Here is a 23,467-nt window from a genome sequence, read left to right as displayed (position 1 = left end):
CTCAGGGAAGCCATTTGTGACGAATTTCAGCAGAAAGGCCATAGCGTTTGGCAGGCGTCTCAAATCCAAAGGCCCACCAGGACCAGGCAGGTAACATAGTGAGTGAATCAGCTGGATGACTGAGACAGCGTGAGGTGATGGGGACTGATGAAACCAGTGTGTCCCCTGTAGGGGGTGTGGCTTCTGTTCAGCTCTGGCTAATTACAGCCTTTCAGGGATGTAAGCCTTATGTTGCCACAACTTCAGATTTTCAGAGAAACTGGAAATCTGCACTTGCTAGGAAATCTAATTTTTCGTGATTTAAAAAAAATTTTTTTTTAATTGCAATGCAATAGAAAACCAATAAAACACACTGCAGGTTAAGGTGGTTCTTAGGCTGGAAGCTTGCAGCTTCTAGCGTATGGACAAGAACGTTAGTCCGAGAGGTGGAAGGTGCGAGTCTGTCTGCTCTTAGCTAGATGACCTTGAGAAAAGCTTCTTCTCCACTCTGAACTTGTCTTCTCATTTGTAAGGTGAGAAAGCTGTCAGCCTGGGCTGCACTTCACGTTTATGATAAGAAAGAATGGAATATGGGGCATCATTATTCAGCAGTGAGTTCTGTGACAAATATTGTAGATGAGTGGGCCTCTCCCTTTTGAGGAGGGGCCCAGATGAGCGCCAGAGCTTCACCGCCCCCCATCCCAGCTCTAGCTTTAAAGGAGAAAGAACTCAAGTGGTCAGCCATCTCCTGGCCCAGCTCAGACCAATGTTTCAGGCCCTGCCCTTACCAGAGCCACAGCAGGCAGTATATACTGGAGTCAGACCTTCTGCTACTCCCTAGCTGTGTGGACAAGGGCCGGTCAGTCCCCTGTTCTAGATCTCAGTTTTTTCATCTGCAAAATGGGAGGGTTGGGACTGGAATGGTCTCCAAGGTCACAGCTGGCTGGGGAGCACTTCAGAACAGTGACATCTCCCTGGTCTTCGTACCCAAAGTGTCCTGTTCCGCAGGTCTGAAGTGGGGCCTGGGCTATCCTTTTAATAGGACCCCCCAGGAGATGCACATGAACAGCCAGGTTTGGCCACATCTCTCTGCTCTAGAAGCTCTGACCTAGTGTGTTCCCAGTCACGCCCGTAGAACCTCCAAGAAGGGCCCTGTTTAGTGAGCACTTACTGTGTTCCACGCCCTGTACTTGACACTTTCCTCATGGTCTTTTTCCCCTGCTCTTCTTTTGTCCTCATGACAACATCATTATCACCATTTTCCAGAAGACGATACTGAGGTTCAGAGAGGCCCAAGGTCTCACCATGGGCAAGCAGTGTGGACTCAGTTTTGCACTTAGATATGCCGGACTGAGGAGCCTGGTGGCCTCCTCATTGCCCCCCCCCCAGAGGAAACACACACCCACACCATGGCCCAATCACTTGGGATTTCACTGCTCACCCCCCCTGCCCCACCCCCAGCATACAAACACCTCTTGGTATCCTTGGGGGCCACAGGTGTGTGGTGCAACGCCACCTAGTGGTAGTCTTTAAAGATGCTTTGAGAAGCCCCCATTTCACCAGATGAGCCTGGCAGGAGGGAAATGGTTGCTAGAGATGACTTCCAAGGGTCAGGGTGAAGGGCACCTGAACTGAGCAGGGAGTCGCTACCGCACCTTGAACGGCACAGCAAAATGGTGAAGCACCTCTAACTTTATGGAGGCCACTAGCGTGGATTTTTACCTTTTACCCTTGCAACTCCTCTGTCACCCAGGAAGGGAAGGTCTTATTAGCCTATTTTACACATGGACAAGACAAGATGCCAAGAAATACTGCAGCGTGCCCATGTGCCTTACAGGTGAGTGGAGGGGGCACTCCTAACGCTTTCATCACACTGGCTTGAGAATGACAGTGCTGATAATGGAGATGATGGTGGTCGCGGTCACAGTGGCTAGTATTTAATTTGTAACATGATGACTCTATTAGGTAAGTGCAGTTGTTTTCCCCACTGACAAGGTAGGAAACTGAGGCTCAGAGAAATGGATGAACTTACCCCAAGGTGACACAGCTTCTAGGTGGTAGAAGAGGGATTTGAACCCTGGCAATGTGACTCCAGAGTCGAACCTCTTAACCACTGTCCTTTCTACTGGCTGAGGAAGCCTGTTTTCCAAGATGCCAGCAACATGGACACTTCACCCCATCTCACCTTACTCCACTTACCCCCATAAGCTGGAATGAGAAACTGTAGCCTCCATCAGCCAGTGATGCCCAGCCCTTCATTAATCTGCTGTGTGACCTTAGACAAATTTCTTCCCCTCTCTGAGCCTTGGTTTCTATATCTGTGGAATACAGAGTTTAAACTAGTTGAGCTCTGAGGTCCTTCTATTCCATGAATCTGTGACTCTGTAACACTGGCTGCAGTATTTGAATTTGTCCTTGAATCGGTTACCAAAGTATAAACAATCTCTCTTCCCCCTCAGCTCTTTCTTTCTTTTCTACTCTTCTCCCTTCCTTCTCTCTCTCTCAATTTTCAGCCTAATTATGGTTACCTCTCTGTTATTTAGAGATTTATTATCCAAGCTCATTATGAGTAATTATTCAGTCTGGAGGGGAAACAGCAACACTGCTAGTTTAATTTAATGCTTACCTAGTTCACTTAATTAGCAATAAGTCTTGGCAAAATGATGGAATTCACAGGGTCCTGGCTTGGTGGGTGGGTGCGGGAGGCTGAGTGCTGTCTTTGGAAAGCAACAAGTTTCAGGGCACAACGTGGGGGGAGGCGAGGACTGAGCTGCCAGTGATTTGGGCTGTGCTGTCTGTCCAAACTGAGGCTGGCCCCTGAGAGTGAAAGGCCATAGGTTACACAGGCTGCAAGGACCTGAGGTCAGGTAGCACTCATTAAGCACCTGCTGTGTGCCAGATCCTTTGCAAGGTGTCGGGCAAACCTTATTTCTAATACCCCATAGGTGGGACTTGTGTATTCAAGATAATTTAGATCATTCAACTCTCTTTGTAGTATATGTTTCTGGTATACAGTATTATAATTCAACTTTGCAGTATATTTGTATACTTAGTATATTTGTATATACTTTGCAGTATATTTGTATATACTGAAAAGTGATCACCACCACAAGTTTAGGTACCATCCATGACCACCATACAGTTGACCCCCTTAACCATTTCACCCACCCCTTGCTAACCTCCTTCCCTTCTGGTAATCACTAATCTGTTCTCTGCATCTATGAGTTTGTTTTGTTTTATTTTGAAATCATACGATATTTGTCTTTCTCCATCTGACTTACTTCACGTAACATAATACCTTCAAGGTCCATCTGTGTTGTCACAAATGGCAGGATTTCATTCTTTTTTTATGGGTGAATAGTATTCCAGTGTGTGTGTGTGTGTGTGAGAGAGAGAGAGAGAGAGAGAGAGACATCTTCTTTATCCGTTCATCCACTGATGGACACTTAGATAATTCAGCTCTTATAGTGAGTGCATTCTTCTCTTTTCAAGGAGTCCTGCAGGATTTTTGATTAGGGAAGGAGAGAGTTTCCCATTTGATACTACTGGCTCTTGTAAGGTTCTTACCCTTTTCACTAAGGGGGGCCTCAGAGTCATGGCTTTGGCAGCAGAACCCAGCTAGAAGTCAACATTGTCCAGCTTTGACTTTTTTTAATAGTCTTAGTCTATTTATGGCAAATGATGTTGGCTTTCCATGTATAGAAGTGATATAAAGTTTCCATTGTAGTAAAAATAAGTGAGTTGCCATAGAGAAAAATATGGGGTAAAAAGAAGTCAGGGTGGGGACTTCCCTGACTGTCCAGTGGTTAAGACTCCACGCTTCCACTGCAGGGGGCACAGGTTGGATCCCTGGTCAGGAACTAAAGATTCTGCATGCTGCATGGCACGGCCAAAAAAAGTAATAAAATAGAAGTTAGGGTGGTACCCAGATGGGGAACACTCCCAAGGAGAGAGGAGAATGAAAAAAAGCCCATCAGGATTAGAGATTATCTAGCCACGGGACAGGCAGACCTCCCTCCTCCTCTTCCATGCCCCGGACAGACGCCGTAATCAGGCAGGGATGTCTGCTCAGTCCAGATGCTGCCTCAGAATCCTTCCTGATGCAGGGCTCCAGGCACCTACCAGGGGATCAGAGTGACCCTTCTGACCACCTTTCCCAGCCCACCGCAGCTTCTCCAAGTTTCTCCCAGGCCCCCCTGTCTACGCCCTACTCTGACAGCTCGCTTCCTGCCTGGCACTCCCATAAGCCCTTTGCCATCTCGTAGACTCCCGTTTCTCCTCAGTCCCTCATTGGTCCTCCTGGCCCCCTCTTGTACCAGCAGGTAAACTGAGACCCAAAGGAACGACTCCACAGCAGATTGGCGGAGAGCCACGGCTGAAATACCTTCCCTGGCTAAGCCCTGGCAGGTGCATCCCAGTGTCCGTGCAGCCTCGGGGCCCAGCAGCGGGGAGGCCCTTCCCCGGAAATGCCAGTCCCGCCCGCCCCCTTCTGATACACCTTCCTGTGGCCCATCTGAGAGTCAGTGTGCCACCCCTCCGAGGTGATGTCTGTCTCTTGAAAGGATGGTCTCCACGCAGAGTGTGGGTGGCAGGCTGGGGCGAGGGGTCCCCAGAAGTGTGCCCGCCGTACATGCTGAGCGCCGCCTTTGCCCTCTCCCCGGGGCCAGGGGTCTTCCGTCCATACCCGTCTCCCTCTGCCATGACACAGGTCCCACAGAGATCTCAGGGCCGAGGTGTGGCCTGTGTAGCCATCGTCAGGGGTTTCCCACCCCCACCAGCCAGAACTGCCCCAAGACGCCAGAGAACAAAGACAGAGGTTCTGGAACGAGCAGAATGTCTGTTGTTACATCAGCTTTATCGGTGGCTTTGCGGCCCCCGCGGAGCCCTGCCTACTAGCTCAGGCCAGCCTCTTGCTCACGCGCTCGTAGGACACACCTTCAACGGTGGAGACCTGGAAGAAGCAGCAGGAACAGGGGGTGTCAGTGCAGGGGCCCCACGGTGACCATGGGGCCCAGAGAAGGTAGACCAGCCTCCAGTCCCAGCCCTGAGTGGGAGTGAGCCTGCTGCACTGCTTCTCTGGGCCTCAGTTTCCCAGTTTGTTACAGGACTCATTGTGTGGACTCTATGTGGCCAAAGTGCTAACAGATGTTGGCGTGATATGGCTTTTCGTGGGATAACCTTCCACCCGTCTGTCCATTTCAGTTCACCCATGCCAGGCACATCCCCACGACACCGAGCTTTTCCCTTTGTACAGGTGAGAAAACTGAAGGTTAGAGAAATCAGTCACCCCTCTAAGGCTGAGGGGCCATGCTCACCCTCTGCACCATTTAGCATTTATGGGGCCCCTGTGCTCGGTGATGGGAAGGTACAGTTCCTGTCCTCAGGAAGTGTAAGCTTTCATGGAAGAGGCTGCAAGAGGATACTGTTCAGCCAAGGCCCACTGTGTGTGGTGCCCTGGGCTCAAGGCCAAGACACGCTGTGTTGGGATGTGTGCATAGCATCAGTTGGTCCAGATCCCCAGCAGAGGAAAGCAGCTTTCTTGTGAGGAGGGGCGGGTGGCAAATGGAGTTTGGTGGAAGCAGTTTTGTCAGAGGGCAGCTGTGGGAAGTGATGTGTGATTTGCATATGGGATGGATGGAAGATGAAGTGGAGGGGGAGGCCGGGGAGGAGGCTGGGGCACGGTCTGGAGGAGAGGTGATGAGAGGAGGGGTGCTGGTGGTGGGTGGAGACGGGAGGAGGGGTGCTCGCAAAAAGCACCCATGTTGGTGGAGAAGAAGGGAGGTATCCAGAATGATACTGGGCCTCCAGAGATGGGAGATCTGCAACCAAGACGGCTTGTCTCTGGTGCCTAGTCTGTGTGCGTGTGCATTTGTGTGTGTGCATGCCTGCGCCTGCCTACGTGTGTGCGTGCGTGTGCGTATGTGTGTATAATGGCCCTGAACTCTGGGCTCTGCTCACACCATATAGGCTCCATGGTCAGGCGCCTCTAGGAATTAGGAAGCGGGTTTGTTCCATTTGGGAGGATCAGTTCAGTTGGGCACAAATGTGCTCCATTCTCCTGCCCTGTGTTCTCCCTGCACTCCTCACAGGCTGGGGAGCTTTGCCTCTAGCTTTCATCAGATTCTCCAAGAGGTCAATTTCCATCCAGAAAAAAATGTATAGTCACTTATGTCACACACACGCACGTGTATATATATATATATATGTATGTATGTATATATATGTGTGTGTATATATATACACACACACATACACATAGATATATTTTTAAAACACTGTACATCTATTTATTTTTAGATTTTTTTTTTTTTTTAACTAAAATGAAGGGGAGGAAGAAGACCTATTGGCCTAGGAAGAGCAGAGAGAGAATTTAGAAGTCAGCTGATGCGATCTGCTTCCACCACAAAATAGCTGTGTGGCCTTGGGCAAGTTACTTGTGTCTCTGAGACTCTATGGCTTCTCTGTAAAATGGGAGTAATGGGAGGGCACTGAGCCTCTTGGGCCACGTGCTCCTTTTCTCTAGACTGGGCTTGAGATGAGGAAGACAAGGAAACAAGGGAGAGATTGAGAGACAGAGAGAGAGGACAGGGAGAGGCAAACCCTGCTTCCCGCATCACTTCCCTTCTGGAGAGGCTTGGGGAGGACAGACCAGACCTCCCCCAGGGGACTCTAGCCCAGGACACAGGCTCACGAAGGGGGAATGACATGCAGAAACGCCTTCCTTTTCCTCTTAACCTCACACTGTTTCTTTCACCTGGGGAAAACTCTGGAGCCCCAGGGAGAAGAGATGGATGTGAGATGCGGGCCTTCCAGGGCAGCACCTCCAACCTGTGTTTACAGAGAATGGCGTGTGGGAGGGGTCAGTCCACAGGTGTGTGAGTTGTCCCTGTCAGTGTTTCAAAAAATGTTTAATTAGTTGGCAGCATTTGCTAGACTGGAAATTTCACTTGGAAGTGCCAATTTCCAGCTTCTCTTGCAACACCAAAAGATCTAGCAGCAAGGGCCTGAAGTCCCTTGTGGAAGTGGAATGGAGTGATGGCTACCCTTGCAGGGCCCACCCAGACTCCCCACTTCATTCACACTCTGGGAAGGGTCCAGACGTGTGTCCCTGAGGTGGCCGAGTGTGGGCACTGGAGTTAGACTGCCCAGAGCCAAATCCCTGATCTGTCAAAAAAGCTCTGTGCCCTCCGGCCAATCACTTAGCCATCCCGTGTCTCAGTTTCCTCACCTGCAAAATGGGGATAAAAATCCTTACCTAACAGGGTGATTGTGAAGGTCAAATGAGGTCACGTGTACCCTGTGCTCAGCACAGAGCCTGGCCCATGGTTGGGCGGGGGGGTTGCCCATAAAACCAGCTGCCCAGAGGACCACCTCTTGGGGGCCGTGGCTGGGGGCAGAAAAGCATTCTCATCGATTTTGCCGGGAACGAGCGGGACTCTCACCTCCACCAGCTTGCCATCCATGATCTCCGCGGTGTACTTGTAGTGGGGGAAGTTCACCACCACCTTCCCACCCTCCATCTGCACAGTGGCCTGGAAGAGAAGCAAAACACAGAGTTGCAGAGCACCCCCCAAACACAGGCCCGCCCCTCAGGGATGAAGGGCCTGCTTGCAGCCTCAGCAATCTCCCTTTAGGAATTAATTTGCCCTATAGACATCTGATTACCTATATCCAAAGATATAGATAACCTGTGCAAGTCACTGAACCTTTCTGTGCCTCGTTTTTGTTTGTTTGTTTATTTATCTATTTATTTATTTTTGACTGCATTGGGTCTTCGTTGCTGCGCATGGGCTTTCTCTAGTTGTGGCGGGAGGGGGCTACTCTTCGTTGCGGTGCGCGGGCTTCTCATTGCGGTGGCTTCTCTTGTTGCAGAGCACGGGCTCTAGGCGTGTGGGCTTCAGTAGTTGTTGCACACGGGCTTAGTTGCTCCGTGGCATGTGGGATCTTCCTGGACCAGGGCTCGAACCCATGTCCCCTGCATTGGTAGGCAGATTCTTAACCACTGCGCCACCAGGGAAGTCCCTGTGCCTCTGTTTTCTCATCTCTAAAATAGGGGTAGTAACTGTACCTACTTCCTGGAGTTATGGCGAGGATTAAATGATTTACTATGATATATATAAAGTGCTTAGAGCAGTGCCTGGCTTGGTGTTGAGCACCCCTTGTTAACTATGGAGTCAGTTATGATCATCATTATTAGAATGATGCTGGTGTCATCCAAGGGTGTTGATTGCAGCATTGTTTGTAATAGTGAACAACCTAAGTATCCAACCTGTATTATCCACTGGTAAATAACCTAAAAATCTATTAATGAGGGAGTGGTAAGTAAATGATAGCATTTCCATACTATAGGATACTGTACCACCATTAAAAAAGAAGAGGCAAGTCAATATGTGCTGACACAGAAAGACATCTGTGAGAAGTTGTTAAATTTTTAAAATACCCAAGTGGCAGAATATGAATATTATGACTACGTATCCTCCACCTTGGCAGCCTGGAAGCCTGAAGGAGCAAAGTACCCTCTTGGCCAGGCTACAGAGGGGAATGGGTGGAAGACCTGGGGGACCAGTCTGGGTAGGAAGGGACGAACAACCACCTTTCAATTCTTTGCTACCCAAGACTGCAGTTTCAAACCCAGATGAGTCTGGTTCTAGGGCCTGGGCGATTAATCTCGAGGCCACACTAGAGGCAGCATAAATATGTGGTTATGGAGGCTTCCCTGGTGGCGCAGCGCTTAAGAATCCACCTGCCAATGCAGGGGACACGGGTTCGAGCCCTGGTTCGGGAAGATCCCACATGCCGCGGAGCAACTAAGCCTGTGTGCAACAACTACTGAGCCTGCGCTCTAAAGCCCGCGAGCCACAACTGCTGAAGCCCATGGGCCACAACTACCGAAGCCCGCACGCCTAGAACCCATGCTCCGCAACAAGAGAAGCCACTGCAATGAGAAGCCCGTGCACTGCAACGAAGAGTGGCCCCTGCTTGCCGCAACTAGAGAGAGCTCGCGTGCAGCAATGAAGACCCAATGCAGCCAAAAATAAATAAATAAAATAAATTAATTTAAAAAAAATGTGGTTATGCTCTCTGGAACCAGACTGCCTGGTTATGCAGGCCCGCCCCTGCTGTGGGATCCAGGCAGCTATTTAATCCTATGACTCAGCCCAACTCCCCCATCTGTAAAATGGGGCAGTAATTGTAGTGACCTCATGGGCTTACCTGCATTAAGATGTGTGACAGATCCAGCAAGTATCTGGGATATATGTGTGAAGGATTCAGCAAATGTTAACAATTTTTACTATCATTGTAGTGTCCATTATTGGCGGTAGCATTAAAAACTAGGAGAGGCTAAATTGCCAAGTAACTCAAGCTCTTAAAGCTGGAGGCTAGACTCGAGAAGAAGCCTCAGCTCGGGGAGCAGCCCCCGGGGACATGGTGGGGACCAAGAAGTCAGCCAGAGTCCTGGGGAAGTAGGGAGGGGTGGCTAGCTGCCTCTCACCTTGAACTTCTTGCCCATCACGGTCTCCATGTCGCACTCTTTGCCAATGGTGAAATTGTTGGTAATGGAGGGGCCCCCAGAGTAGTTCTGGGACCAGGTGAAGTTCTGCCCGTCCTGCTGCACCTCTGAGATGATCTTGAGGTTGCGACCCTTTTCAATCCTGTCGCTGGGGAGCCCTGGGCCAGGGGACAAGCAGAGTGGCCATGTAACAGCTGCCTACGACTTGTGGCTTTGGGCACGAGCTTGCCTCCCCTACGGCAGGCTAGCCTGACAGTCGAGCACAAGCCCCATGTCGTGAGCCATGTGGCTTGGGCAAGTCACTATCTCTCCCAGCCTCAGTGTTTTCATCTGAAAAATGGGGATAATAAGGCCCATTTCACAGGGCTGTTGCAAGGATTAAATTACAGTGATTGTGTCTGGTAAAACTCCTGGCATATAGTTAAGAATAAATAATAGCTGCTCTTCTGATAGTAGTAGAACAGAAATTTGCCAACCTCACAAATTTCTAAAATGAATGAGACCTTCAAGACTGTCTTGAAATGCTCTTGTTTTACAGATAAAGATTCCCACATCTAGACTGTTGTAGGTGAAGCCAAGTCACTGTTCCTTCAGGGCCAGTCCCAGTAACTGACTCAGAAGGGCTCTTGCCTTCCCAAGGCCCCAGGGCACACGGATCCCGCTCTTGGGGCCCGTTTCCTACCAGGAGGTAGTAGGCCCTGGTCCCCTGGGGCTGTCCTCAAGCTAGACAACTGCACTGCCTCACACTTAGGTAGCACACCAAGATTTCTGCAGGATTGTCAAGTCCACTGTCTCTTTGGTTCCTCACAACCAGTGCTGCAAATCGAACAGTCAGAAGAGTGGGGTCTTTGATCTCCACCCACAGTGCCTAGCGCTGTAAGAGGCCCCTGTTTGCTCAGTGACTGAGTGAACGAGTGGCTTGTCAAACCTGATCTCTGTGCTCCCACCCCTTGGTCACCTCTCCCCAGGCAGGATGTGGTGACACCACTCATCATCTCATCCTCGGGCCCAGGGGCTCTAATGACATCTGCCCCTGATGCACAGTGTGACCTTGGGCAAGTCTTGCTGAGGCGCCCCATCAGTAACAGTGGGTTGACCGTGCGTGTGGCAAGCATTCAGTAAAGGTTTGAATGAATAAGCCCATCAGCTCTCCACCTCACCCATTACTAGCTGTGTGACCTTGCACGAGTCCCTCAACTTCTCTGAGCCTCGTAGATTTTGGGTACCCTGTGCAGAGCTGGCCGTGACAGCCCAGTCCCAGGAAGGTGCTCTCAGGAGCTCACTCACCCAGGCGCTTCATGAACTCGTCATAGTTCTTCTCACTCTCGATCTCATACTTGCCGGTGAAGGCCATGCTGCGGCGAGCTGGAGGCTCAGGAACAGAAGGATGAGGAGGAAGGGCTGCAGTGCTGAGGGGTCTGGTGCCTCAGCTTATAAACCCTCCCAGATGCTGAGGCTCAGCCCCAAAGTCACCCCACTTCTCCTTCCCGCCCCTGAAGAGGAAGCACTTGCAATTTTATGATGTAGGCAGGCAGCAGAAACCTGAGGTTATTCACCCTGGGGACTCGTTGGCTGGAATCCCATTGCCATGGGCAAGGCCAGGGCCAGCTCTGCCACAGGGTTTGAGGTGTCATCCACCTCTGCCCAGCCCTCCCTCCATCCATGCTCCCATCTTCCCTCATTTACTCAGTCACCCCTGCATTCATCGACCAAAGTGCCTGGGGCACCTCATTTTGGGGCCAGCACTGAGGAAACAGTGAGACATACCCCCTTCCCAAAAGAGCCTCCAGTCTGGTCCAGGGGCAAAACACACCTGCAGAGAACCGCTGTGCAAGCAGGATGGGATGTGTCCCGAGAGACATGCAGATCTGGGGCCTGGGGCCTAGGGAAGGAGCGATGGTGTCCAGCTGGCTGGTGTAGCTTTGCATAGGAGATGGCATTTAATACAGGTCTTGAAGGAATTTGGATGTTTACAGAAGTGGTAAGGTTGGAAGAGACTGAGTATGTAGGCAGATAACATTCTAAGTTGAGGGAACAATGTGATGAAGGTGGGAAGGGCCACAGTGAAAGGAAACAATGAGTTGTCTGCAGCAAAGAGCACTTGAAGGAGAATAGGCACGAGATGGGTGCAGATGGTGCGAGCAAAGGGAAGCAGCTGCCCGAGGGCCCAGGGAGCCGATCAGAGGAGGCAGTGCCAGGTGCGCTGAAGACCTGCTATGTGCCAGGCGTGGGCTGGGAGCGTGGTGAATTTCACTCGATTCCAGCTTCACCACTGGGAGGGCTAGGAATTCAGCCCCCACTTCCTGTCCCTGTTCTGATTCTGGCACCACTTCACATTAAGGACTCCCATCTCCTCAGTGATAACTCCTGCCCTGCCTGTTTTGTGGGACTGCTCTCTGGATCAAAGCGATTGGCCATGCAAGTATGAAGCACTTACAAAGGCCTTCACTCTTATTATTATTAATTAAGGAAAGTTTTGCATCTGTCTCCTTTTCCAGAGTGGGCTCTCCAAGAATCCCCATCATTGCTATCCAAAGCAGAATTCACCACAGTTGCTAACCCCCCAGACCTGGGACTGAGTGGTTTCTGAACTGATGAAACCAGCTTTGCCACGTTTTGCCAGTCTGCAATCTCCAATCTTAGAATTCCTCACCCCAGCCAGGTGTCTCACTTTAAAAAAACAAAAAACCGCACACCCACACTCCCCTCACCCACACCTCATCGTGGATTTTCTGATGCTGGATTATATATATTAAAATTTCATAATTCAGAGCAAGTGACAGTTCTGGCAGAGATGGCGCTTGATAACAGTCGGTAGCTATCCTTCTAGACTTTTAAATGCACCCCTATACTTTCTTCTATAAATAAGATTATATTGTTCTGTCTCTTCTTTTGTATGTAATGATGTAAGTACACGTGTATATCATTCCATAAGGGTATATCATACATATTCTATGGTATGTATGTTTCATAATTTATGTAACTATTGCTGGGTCTTTAGGTTGTTCCCAGTCTTTTTCTATTATAAATAAATCTGAGATAAACATTCTCATTCACACCTCTTGGTGTACATGTCAGATTATTTACTGAGATTATTTGCTAAGGATAAATTCCTAGACATGCAATTCCTGGAACCAAAGGGGTTTTGTATCTAAAGTTATATATAAACTTATATATAAGTTATATCTATACCCTAATGCCTTTCTCAGAGGCTAGAACAGTTTACACTCCCACCTGGAGCATATGAGAATTTCCCCTCATTGATAATAATGATGAAATAACAATGACAATAATAGCTAACACTTATTGAATATTTATCATGCATTGGGCATGATGCTGAGTGCTCTATATGAATTATATCATTTAATCTTCCAAACAACTCTATGAAGTAGGTGCCATTATTGTCCCCATTTTGCCAAGGAGGAAACTTGAGGTTCAGAGAAGTTAAGTAACTTGCTAAAAGTCACAGAGCCCCTGTGTATAGTTCATATTTACTACCAAGGCAACTTTCATCATCATTTAAACAGATTTCCAAAAGTCCTCCATAATCCCATTACCCTAACACTATAACTATTTTTACTTTTTTTATTGTCTTCCTGCCTCTTTCATTCATCTCTCTCCTCTCTCATCCTTGCTTTCTTTCCCACAACTCTAATTATAGCAGGTATATAATAGCCATAGTCACTATATAATGCAATATTCCATTCTCTTTTTCTTTGCTCGGTATTAGTTTGTAAACACAGTCCCATGTTTCTATTAAGCTGCCATGTTTATTGTTAGATATGGCTGCATAATGTTTGCTGTTGGACTTTTAGGGGGAGCCCAGGTTACCCCATTAAATGAGAAGCCACAGTGAGCTTCTTTATATGTAGAGAATTTTTTTAAAGTATTTCCTTGAGCTAAAGCCCCAGGATGGGATTACAAAGTTACGGGATCTGGAACATTCTTACAGCTCTTAATATGTTTTGCCATGTTGAGACTGAATTGGTTTAGCCCCAGATTGCCTGGGTGCTGAAGTTCTTGGAACTCAGAATTTAGAACTTCTTTAGTTCTTTTCCCCCAAACATCCTGCTTCCCAACATCATGAATTGTGCCACCTTGAGATTCTCTTTCTTTCCTCTTTAAACAATCTTTATGGAGGAAAGGGTTTTTAATTTTCTGTTTATAAAAGCAACAGATGTTCATAGTAGATACTTTGGGAGGAACAAAGAACAAATAAACTAAAAGCTGCCTATAATCCCACCATGGGGTCTTGTTTTTCAGTTGTAAAATTAATACATACTCAATGTTTAAGAAGATAAAAGCTCAAAGCTGGGTAAAGTAAAGGTGAAAGCCCCACACCCCTACATCTCCTTTTCCAGAGCAGTTGCGCTTTAATTCAGTATATAACCTTCTGGACATTTCCCACATGCACACAAACTTATTTGTGCTTATCCTTTTTTTTTTTTTTCTGTTCTTTTTAACAAAAATGAAATCCAAAGACACTGTTTTGTCTTGCTTTTTTCCCCACTTAGCAGTATATCATAGACATTAGTGGATTTTATTTCTTCATGGAAACTGAAAACTATCCCATTAATTATTAAAAGAGACTTTCCAAATGGAGAAATCCACTAATAAAAAACATGTCATACCGGTCTGGGCATGGGGAAACAATAGAGCATTTGCCATCTCCCTGTAATTTCACAGAAGTATGGGATGTAGGTTCGATGTAAGATGGTTAAGGAGGCTAGGGAGGCTTAGGGAAAGGGGTGTAGTCTCCTGAAATCCCGTGGGGTCTCTAGGCTCGGAGGAGGTGTGCCCTTTGCAGAATCTCACCTTTATGCCTTGGCCTGCCTAGAATGACTGCTCACTTTTCACTCGTCTTTCCAAATTTGAATTGTCTTTCCAACTCCACCTCCTCCCGGGAGTCTTCTCTGATTACTCCAACCTGTAGATTGTCCTTTACAGGAATCCCCCAGGTGTATACCAGCTGCTTGTAATTGCTCAGGGGGAAACCTGGGCTTTTGAGTCACAGTATTAGCCCTGAGACTTCAGACACACAATCTTTATTCATTCAAAAAATACTGAGTACCTACTGTTCACTAGATTCTGGAACTACCAAGTATCTGTCCTCAAATCTTGTGAGAGATCCAGCCTAGTAAACAGGCAATTGTAACACGGTGTGATAACTGAGATAAAGTCTGTAACATTGGGGTACTGTGGGAAAACAGGGGCATCACCCTGATCACCTCTTAAGGGTCAGGGAAGGCGGATGTGAGAGAGACTGGCAAATAAGCCAAAGCCTTAATTTACTTATTATTAAATGGGGATAAAAATACCTGTCTTCCAGGATTTTAGTGAGGTTAAATCAGAGTATATAAATAAAGGGCTTAGCATAGGATCTAGTATTTTGTAGGTGCTCATTAAATGATACTGTTATTCCCACTCATTGGCAGTTTGTCCAGCCTATCTGCCTATTGTTTTGAATTATTCATGGTAGCATTAATTTAACTCTTCACAAAGTATGTCTTTTATCTCTCAATTAGATTTTTTTTTGGCCTCGCGACATGTGCGTCTTAGTTCCCCAACCAGGGATTGAACCCATGCCCCCTGCAATGGAAATGCAGAGTCTTAACCACTGGACCGCCAGGGAAGTCCCTCCCAATTAGATTATAATCCCTTTAAGGAAAGAGGCTGCATTTCATACTTCCTTATGGCTGTGCACCTAGTAGACACTGGGATACCTCTGATTTTGTTTTATTTGTTCAGATCAGTCTGGAATAGGCTGTGAGACTGTTTTTCAATTGTGTTCTTTATCATACACTGCAGAGGGTGCAGGAGGGGAGGGCTTGTGAAAAATGGAAACCTCTGGGCCCTGACCCACAGGAGTGCTGATTTGGTAGGCCTGGTGGGGCCCTGGAATCTGCATCTGACAAATTCCCTGCTGGTTGTGCTGCAGCTACCCTGAGAAGCTCCAGGCCAGGGGACGTGGGCAGGAGCTGGCAGATGGGCTCTCCAGACCCCCAGTTAAGTCCCTTTCCCATCGACTTCCTTGTGCATGGTCAGAACCTTTTTCTCCTTAGTAGCTCATCCAAAGCCAGCGTCAAGGGCAGGATGGGAGTGGCAGGGGTGTGGGAAAGGACAGCCTTGGCACTGGGACACCTGACTCAGCTGTGCTCCCTTTCACTGGAGTTTATGTGTGAATTTTACCCTCCAACCGTCCTCCCGTCCACACCCTCTCTCTCTCCCTCTTCAACTGGGGTTCACCTATTTGCTCAGACACTCATTGAGAAGCTTCCAAGGGGGGTAAATGAACTCAAACTGCCTCCGTATCACAGTGAGGTTTTATGGGGCAGTTGAACCAATAGAGCAGCTATATACCCCATGGAGATAAAGAATGGCCCCAAGGCTAATCCCCCTGGGCCATCCCAACTTCCCACCTGGACTCTGGCTCCTGCCTCAAATCAGCAACCATTATTCTGGGAGTAACTAGTGAAGAAAGTAGGAAATGCAGGTGCTTGAGTCCGTGGTTGGAAGAGGAGCCCTTGACCTCTCCCTGACCGCCCCACCCCAGGACTTCCCAGAGCCGTGCGTGTAGTAAGTGATCCATCAGTGTTATACTGGGTTGGCCAAAAATTCGTTGGGGTTTTTCCATAACACCTTATGGAAAAACCCCAACGAACTTTTTGGCCAACCCTACAGATTCCTTGATCAAACCCCCCTTCCTCTTCTTTCCTCAACCAAGAATCTAAAATGCTAATTGGGGCTGATCCTGGAGTATCAGTGGGACCTCTGATGGCAGTTTATTCCAGGATGATTTGCCTAGCTGTGCTCTCAAGGGTCAGAGACTAAGAAATTCAGCATTCCCTTGGAAAGTCCAGTTGGCACTTTGTTTATCCACAATTAGAAATTAGAATTAGAATTCTAAAATTGGAAGAGACAGAGACTCAGAGGTCAGGCTGCCTGGGTTTGAATCCTAGCTCTGCTACTTGCTGGCTGTGTATGCAAGGGCAAGTTAACTATCTTCCTGTGTCTCAGTTTTCCCATCTGCAAAATGGAGATAATAATTGCTTCTAACTTAAAGGGTTGTTATGAGTATTAAACGAGTTAACTTTTGTAAAGCACTTTTTTCAGAGCCTGGCCGAGTATATAAGAGCATGTTAAGCAAATGTTGCTGGGGCAGGCTGGCTGTGCAGCTTCAGCCCCACTGTGTCTGGTCACCAGCTTTGCAGTGACAATTATGTCCATCATTGCAAAGCATCCGATGACCCCGAGTTCAGTCCTCAGTCTTGTCTTTTCTGTAAGCCCTCACTTCCGTGGTGATGTCATCCAGTCTGTGGCTTTAAATATCATCTGTATGCTGATGACTCCCAGATATTTTCCCCATCTCAGACCTCCCCTCTGGACTTACATGCAACTGCCCACCTAACAGCTGCACTTCATGTCTTATGCCATCTCAAAGTTTCACAGGTCCAAAACTCCTGTTCTTCCGCCCTCAACAAAGTCAGCTCCACCCATGGCCTTCTCCATCTCAGATAATGAGGAATCCTAGCAGCCAGCCTCTGCTGTGCACCTGCAGTATGCTAAATGCTTTACGTAAACTATCACCCAATTTTCCCAACCAGTCTATTGGATAGGTCCTGATATTATTCCCACTGTATAAATGAGTAAACAGGCTCAGAAATGTCACAGTTAGTTGACTGAGGAAGCAGTTTAGCTTCAGGTCTTGCACCCATGACCTCTAACTAAATGCAGCAAGTGGATTTGGATGCAGCCTCCAGAACCAGCCAGGCCCTTGGAGACCATTATTCCTCCTGCAGTACTTAGCAAGGGATCCCAAAGTGCCAGACACTGTGCTAAGTGCTCGACACATGGCATCTCATTCAATCCCTGCAACAAATTTCCAAGAAAGCTGTCATTATCCCTATTTACCGAAAAGAAAGCCTAGACTCAGAAAGGTTAGGTGACTTGTTCGAGGTCACACAGCTTGTTGATGCAGTTTGGATTTGAACTCAGTTTTCTCTGACCTGAAGTGGTACTTGCCACCACTATGGATACCGCTGGTTCTCTGACGAAAAGCAGAATGCCAGTCTCTGGCTCTAATGTCAGAGTTATAACCCACATATTCATTCATTGAAAATACATTTACTGAGCAGCTGGCTGTGTTAGGGAAGGAAGATATGCAGCAGAATAGAAAACTGTCCCCACACCCATTGAATGAATCTCCTAGCCTCACAGCTCATCCCCTTTCCCCCAGTTCATCCCCTACTCTTAGCCTCACTTCCTTTCCTATCCAGCCCATGGATGCTTCACTTCTTTTGCTAGGATCCTCAGTGTCCTTTGGCCACCTTGACTTCCCAGGTCCCATCTTTGGACCAAAAAAAAAAAAGTGTCTTTCCACCTCCCATCTCCAGGACTGCTGGCTACAACCAGAAGAAAAGGCATGGGGTCGGGGGGTGCACATCACCACAAATTCATGGTCCGCCCTCAGCCAGGTTTTGAACAGCTCAGTGGTACTCCCCTTCATCAGTGGGTGGTTCTCAACGCCATTCTCCATGCCAACTACCCTTATCAAGTCTTCTACATCACTCCCACTGCCCGCCTGCTCACCCCAGCCCCAGCCATCACTTTAATGGCCATAGAGCAATCCACTGTATGGATATATCACAACTTCTTCAACCAGTCCCCTGTTATTGGATAGTTAGGTTAGGTAGGGAAAAGTGCACACGTGACTAGGAAACACCACCATGTGGAGAAAACAAAAACAAAAACATTATTCAAGATCATATAGTAACATGAATACAGTTGAACAATGCAAGGGATTAGGGGCACAGACCCTCTGTATAGTTGAAAATCCATGAAAAACTTTTAGTACCCCACCCCCGTATCTGTGGTTCTCTGCATTTGCAGATTCAACCAACTGCAGATTGTGTAGTACCATAGTATTTACTGTTTTTAAAAATCTGCGTATAAGTGGAGGCAGGCAGTTCAGTCCCCTGTTGTTCAAGGGTCAACTGTGGTATTATTTGAGGTGAGTAGGGTGGGGCTGAAGATCTTCTGGAAGTTCATGGATTATAAACCAGCGGAGGACAGTGAGCTCAGAGTCAGTGCCCAGAGAGGAGGTGGGAAGTCCTGTAGCCACTGGTCTGCAAGGCAGACTTCTCACTGGGGACAGTCTTTGCCAGACATGGAAAACCCTTATTTCCTGCTTCTGCTCTGTGTCTCTGCCTGCTCCACTCCCTATTTCTGAGCTAATGGAATGTCTGACTGTTGTAGACAAAGCCCTTTGGGTTGCAAGTGAAGAAACCCACTTGATCCAGCGTAGGCCAAAAGGGGAGCTTATTAGGTTGCAGCATACATAATTGCTGCTATTTGACCTTTTTGACCTATAAAAACAACAATTTCATGTAATTCAACCTAATATTTTAAGGATGCAGGGGCAACTCGGAGAACCCAAGGGGAAATAGAGGGCTTCATGAGGAACTAGAGGAATCTCTCTCTCTCTCTCTCTCCCCCTCCCCCTCTCTTCATCTTCAGCTTCTCTCTTTTTCAACTTGATTCTCCACAGACATCCTTTCTCTGCTGTCCATGTGCTCGCAGACCACAGGGCCTTCAGAACACGCAATGGAAGCTGAGTCAGGAGAGAGATAATCTGATTGGTCTGTCATGAGTCAAGTGTCCACCTCTGTTCCAATCAGCTGTGGGCAGGGAGGCAGAGCTCTTCACTGCAAGCAATGGAAACTGATTTGAGCAGAAAATAAATTTATTGTGAGGATATCAATTAGATCACAGAATTTTCAGGCTTGGAAAACAAGTAGGGACGAGAGTGGACAAACAGCTAGAACCATAGCCACAGTCACATCACAGAAATGGTTTTGTGAGAATCCCACTGCCAGTACCACCAAAAGCTGGACTGGGCAGTTTGTAGCCCTTACCAACGGCGGCACTGCATACTGGCACTGCAGCCACCATTCCCCTGGGCACTGGACGTGGCCCCCACCACCACCAGAATGGATGCCCTTGCCGCTGCTTCTTCGCATTGCAAGCTGCAGAGAAAATGTCTTTGTGAGAATGTCTGATTGGTGGAGCCCAAGTCACAGGCAGGCACTTCGTTGCCACGTGAAGGGGTGATGAGAAGATGAGTATTTGGCCTTCTCAGCCTCATACTGGAAGGTGGGGTCCATGCAGTGAGGAGTTCTCTAAACAGAGACAGGGTGCAGATGCTCTGCCCCACCAATGGGGTCCTGAGGTACCACCTCAGCAATCAGGACCAACTGTTCTGAGTAGAGAGGGACAGTGTTTGAAGAGGGGATTGTGGGATGGCAGATGATGGAAAGGTGTCCACGACAGTGACTATCCCCAAAGGTCATGTGCTGTGCCCTCCATGAAGCCTTTTTCTCCACGCATCTAGCCCACCCAAGTCTGGCTCTCTTTTGCTTAGAATCTGCATAGGAGGATGTGGGATTCAATCGTTACCATTACTTTTCTATCTGAGATGTAAGCAGCTGGAGGGCAGGAAACTGGCCTTATGTTTCTGTGTGACCTGTATGTCAGCTGAGCCAGGGCAGGCCTGTCTTTTTTTTTTTTTTTTTTTTAATATTTATTTATTTGGTCGCACCAGGTCTTAGTTGGGGCAGGTGGGCTCCTTAGTTGCGGCTCATGGGCTCCTTAGTTGTGGCATGTGAACTCTTAGTTGCAGCATGCATGTGGGATCTAGTCCCCTGACCAGGGATCAAACCCAGGCCCCGTGCATTGGGACCGTGGAGTCTTATCCACTGCGCCACCAGGTAAGTCCCGAGGCCTGTCTTAAGGGGCTTTACAGGTACTTGTTGGGTGACTTGGGGCTCTTTCAGATGTAAGTACAGACACAGATTCTTGGTGACAAGCAAAAAAGTGGGAGTGGATTTCTTGGAGGGTATAGGGTAGCTCATAGAGGGAGGGGATGGAAAAGCTAAACCACCAGACCTCCAGATAGCCCATAGCACTAGAGAGCAAGAAGGAAGGAAGAGACAGACCCCATGGGGCACTGCCATCCAGTGAATCACCTTCAACCACCCTCCATCCTTATAGCCCTCCACCTGAGACTCCAATTCCCAGCTCAACCAATTCCTGGCTGTGTCACTTGGACACGTTACTTAACCTGTTTGGAATTCCTGGTTGGCAGAATGGGGCTAACAATTAAACCTGCCTCCTAGAGACATGGGGGGACTGGATAACTCAGTACATGAAGGTACTTAGGAAGGGGCCTGGCACCTAGCAAATACTTAATAGATGCTAGCTAATAAAAAAAAAAGTACCAGGAGGCAAAGTTCAATCGGCCTAGCTATGTTGCATGCAACTCCTGGGGGTGGGCGGAGCCTCTTGATTGGCAGTCCCATGAAGACCCATGTGCAGCAGGGGGAGGGGTAGCTCTTCAAGGAACGTGGAAAGAACATGGAAGGGCTCATACAGAGGAAGGGGAAATGCATGCCGGGCGGGCGAGAACCCTAAGTCCTCTCTATAATTTCTCAACACCCCAGAACTGGGCATGCCAGGAGATACCCCCGTATCTCCTGGTCTGATCCTTGCTGGGGCCATAGCCAGCAAGGGAGGTAGATCCAACAACATCCAAACAACCTCACCTCCAAACTTACAACCAAAGCACCCCATGACTCTTAAAAATATTGCTTCAGGCCAAAGTCAAATGCCGAAAGGTCTTCATCCAGTTCCTGTGCAGTTTTTCGTTGCCCCCTCTCCTGCCGCAGGCTAACTGTGATTAATTCCTGTGGCAGCCCTAGGAATCACTCCTAATGAATTTCTAATGAACTCATTTGGTGTTAATGCAGTGTGTAATTCCACAGGACACTCATTATAATTTAGCCTTATTAAGTTATTGGGAACTACTATTGCTCTAAGTTCATAAGCAGGAGAAAAGTAATTATCCGGAGTAGGCAGTTAAATTATGAAAAGGATTGGACATTCAGAGGAGGCCAGGAAGTGGCCACTCCTATTTTTTTCTCCTTGGGGTGTACTGCTCTACAGAGAGGAATGGGCTGTGTGGGTCCTTGAGCTAAGACACAAGTGCCCTTCCTGACTTGATATTCTGAAATGTCAGAGCTGTGCAGGCTGCAGCCTGCATGGTGGGATTTTAAGGACCATCCAAAGGTGGTCCTGCCCCAAATGGTCTATTCCACTTGCCTACTGCTTGGGTCTGAATTTCCATCATAGGGATGGATTCCTTTGTATCAGAGGCCCTGCTGCAGGTTGAAAGATGACCTATGGCACACCTCAGAGTTCACAAGGCAGTCACAGGTAAGTTATCTCATCTGATCATCACAGCATTCCAATTATTGTCATTATACCTCCTTGACAAATAAGAGACTGAGGTTCACAGAGGTGACACGACTTGCCCAAGGTCGCTGGGTGCCAGAGGTGGGAACAGAACCGATGTCTCCCACCCCCAGGTGAGTCAGCTCTTCAGCTCACCTCTCATTTACTGCCTGGCATGCTTTTGCTGCACGTGACTCATACTGCCACCTAGATCAGACGTTCCTTGAGGTGGGCGCTGTTTCTATGATCCCCTTCACCTATTTGACTGGCCTTGGTTCAGAGGATGGGCTGCAAGACTCCCTTGATAAGGGTAGGTCAGGGCTCCTGAAGACACCTGGAAGATTCCATCCTGCAAGAGTTTTTTTTTCTTAAAGATAGTAGTCATCTTTTCTTTTTAAAATTTATTTATTTATTTTTGGCTGTGTTGGGTCTTCGTTTCTGTCCGAGGGCTTTCTCTAGTTGCGGCAAGCGGGGGCCACTCTTCATCGCGGTGCGCGGGCCTCTCACTATCGCGGCCTCTCTTGTTGCGGAGCACAGGCTCCAGACGCGCAGGCTCAGTAATTGTGGGTCACGGGCCCAGTTGCTCTGCGGCATGTGGGATCCTCCCAGACCAGGGCTCGAACCCGTGTCCCCTGCATTGGCAGGCGGATTCTCAACCACTGCACCACCAGGGAAGCCCAATTCTGCACAAGTTGATTTCATGTCTCCTTTCCCCTCTTCTCCCTGAAATTTTTTTTTTTTTTAATTTATTTATTTTTGGCTGTGTTGGGTCTTCGTTGCTGTGCACAGGTCTTCCCTAGTTGGGGCGAGCGGGGGCTACTCTTCGTTGTGGTGCGCGGGCTTCTCACTGCAGTGGCCTCTCCCACTGCAGAGCACCGGCTCCAGGCGCACAGGCTTCAGTAGTTGCGGCTCACAGTCTCCAGAGCGCAGGCTCAGCAGTGGTGGCACAGGGGCCCAGCTGCTCCGCGGCATGGCATGTGGGATCCTCCCCGACCAGGGCTCGAACCCACGTCCCCCGCGCCGGCAGGCAGATTCTCAACCACTGCACCACCAGGGAAGCCCCTGAAATTTTGTCTTTATTCTCACTTTCTTCCAACCAACTTCGTACTTTTGGCTAAAATGTAGATTAAAGACTTTTTGGTTTGAAATCATTTTCTCCTGCTGATAAAAGTAACATATGCTTTTTGCATAAAATTCTAAAAAATGAAGAAAAGCCTAAAAAGCTATAAGGATCATCTGTAATCCCATCACTCAGATATAACTATTGTTTACAAGTTGGTGTATGCATCCTTCCAGACCTTATTATGATGCACACGTAAATATACATGCCAACCTTTTACCCAAAATGAGATTGTATCATATGTGCTATTTTAGAACTTGCATTTTATTAAACTTAGAAATAGGAAATTTCTGTAGAGACACAGATGTAGAGAACAAACGTAAGGGGGGAAAGCTGGGGTGGTGGTGGTGGTGGGATGAATTGGGAGATTGGGATTGACATATATACACTAATATGTATAAAATAGATAACTAATAAGAACCTGCCGTATAAAAAATAAAATTCAAAAACAAAGAAATAGGAAATTTCTGGAAGATGAATTTACATTATCAGATGATAAATAAAAACTAATTTAACAGAAATATCCTTGGTAGGACTTCCCTGGTGGTCCAGTGGTTAAGACACTGCAC

General features: G+C 48.0%; 1 protein-coding gene across 2 annotated transcripts; it reads right to left on the bottom strand.

Annotated features, from left to right (window-relative positions):
- Positions 1-19: 19 nt before the first annotated feature.
- FABP6 (fatty acid binding protein 6) lies at positions 20-14,224 on the bottom strand. Of its 2 annotated transcripts, XM_082379903.1 has the most exons (4): positions 10,778-14,224; positions 9,473-9,648; positions 7,422-7,511; positions 20-4,930 (listed from the first exon to the last, which is right to left on the bottom strand). In XM_082379903.1, exons 1-4 carry the CDS (start codon positions 10,842-10,844, stop codon positions 4,877-4,879), a joined length of 387 nt encoding a protein of 128 aa, XP_082236029.1. In that variant the 5' UTR covers positions 10,845-14,224; the 3' UTR covers positions 20-4,876. The 2 variants fall into 2 exon arrangements, with proteins under 2 accessions (XP_082236029.1, XP_082236028.1); XM_082379902.1 differs by lacking the exon at positions 20-4,930 and having other exon boundaries at positions 6,209-7,511.
- Between the last annotated feature and the right edge of the window lie 9,243 nt (positions 14,225-23,467).

This window comes from Balaenoptera borealis, assembly GCF_965194805.1.
Source record: "Balaenoptera borealis genome assembly, chromosome: 2".
In the NCBI taxonomy this organism is placed as follows: domain Eukaryota; kingdom Metazoa; phylum Chordata; class Mammalia; order Artiodactyla; family Balaenopteridae; genus Balaenoptera; species Balaenoptera borealis.
This window is presented reverse-complemented; position numbering and strand designations above follow the sequence as displayed.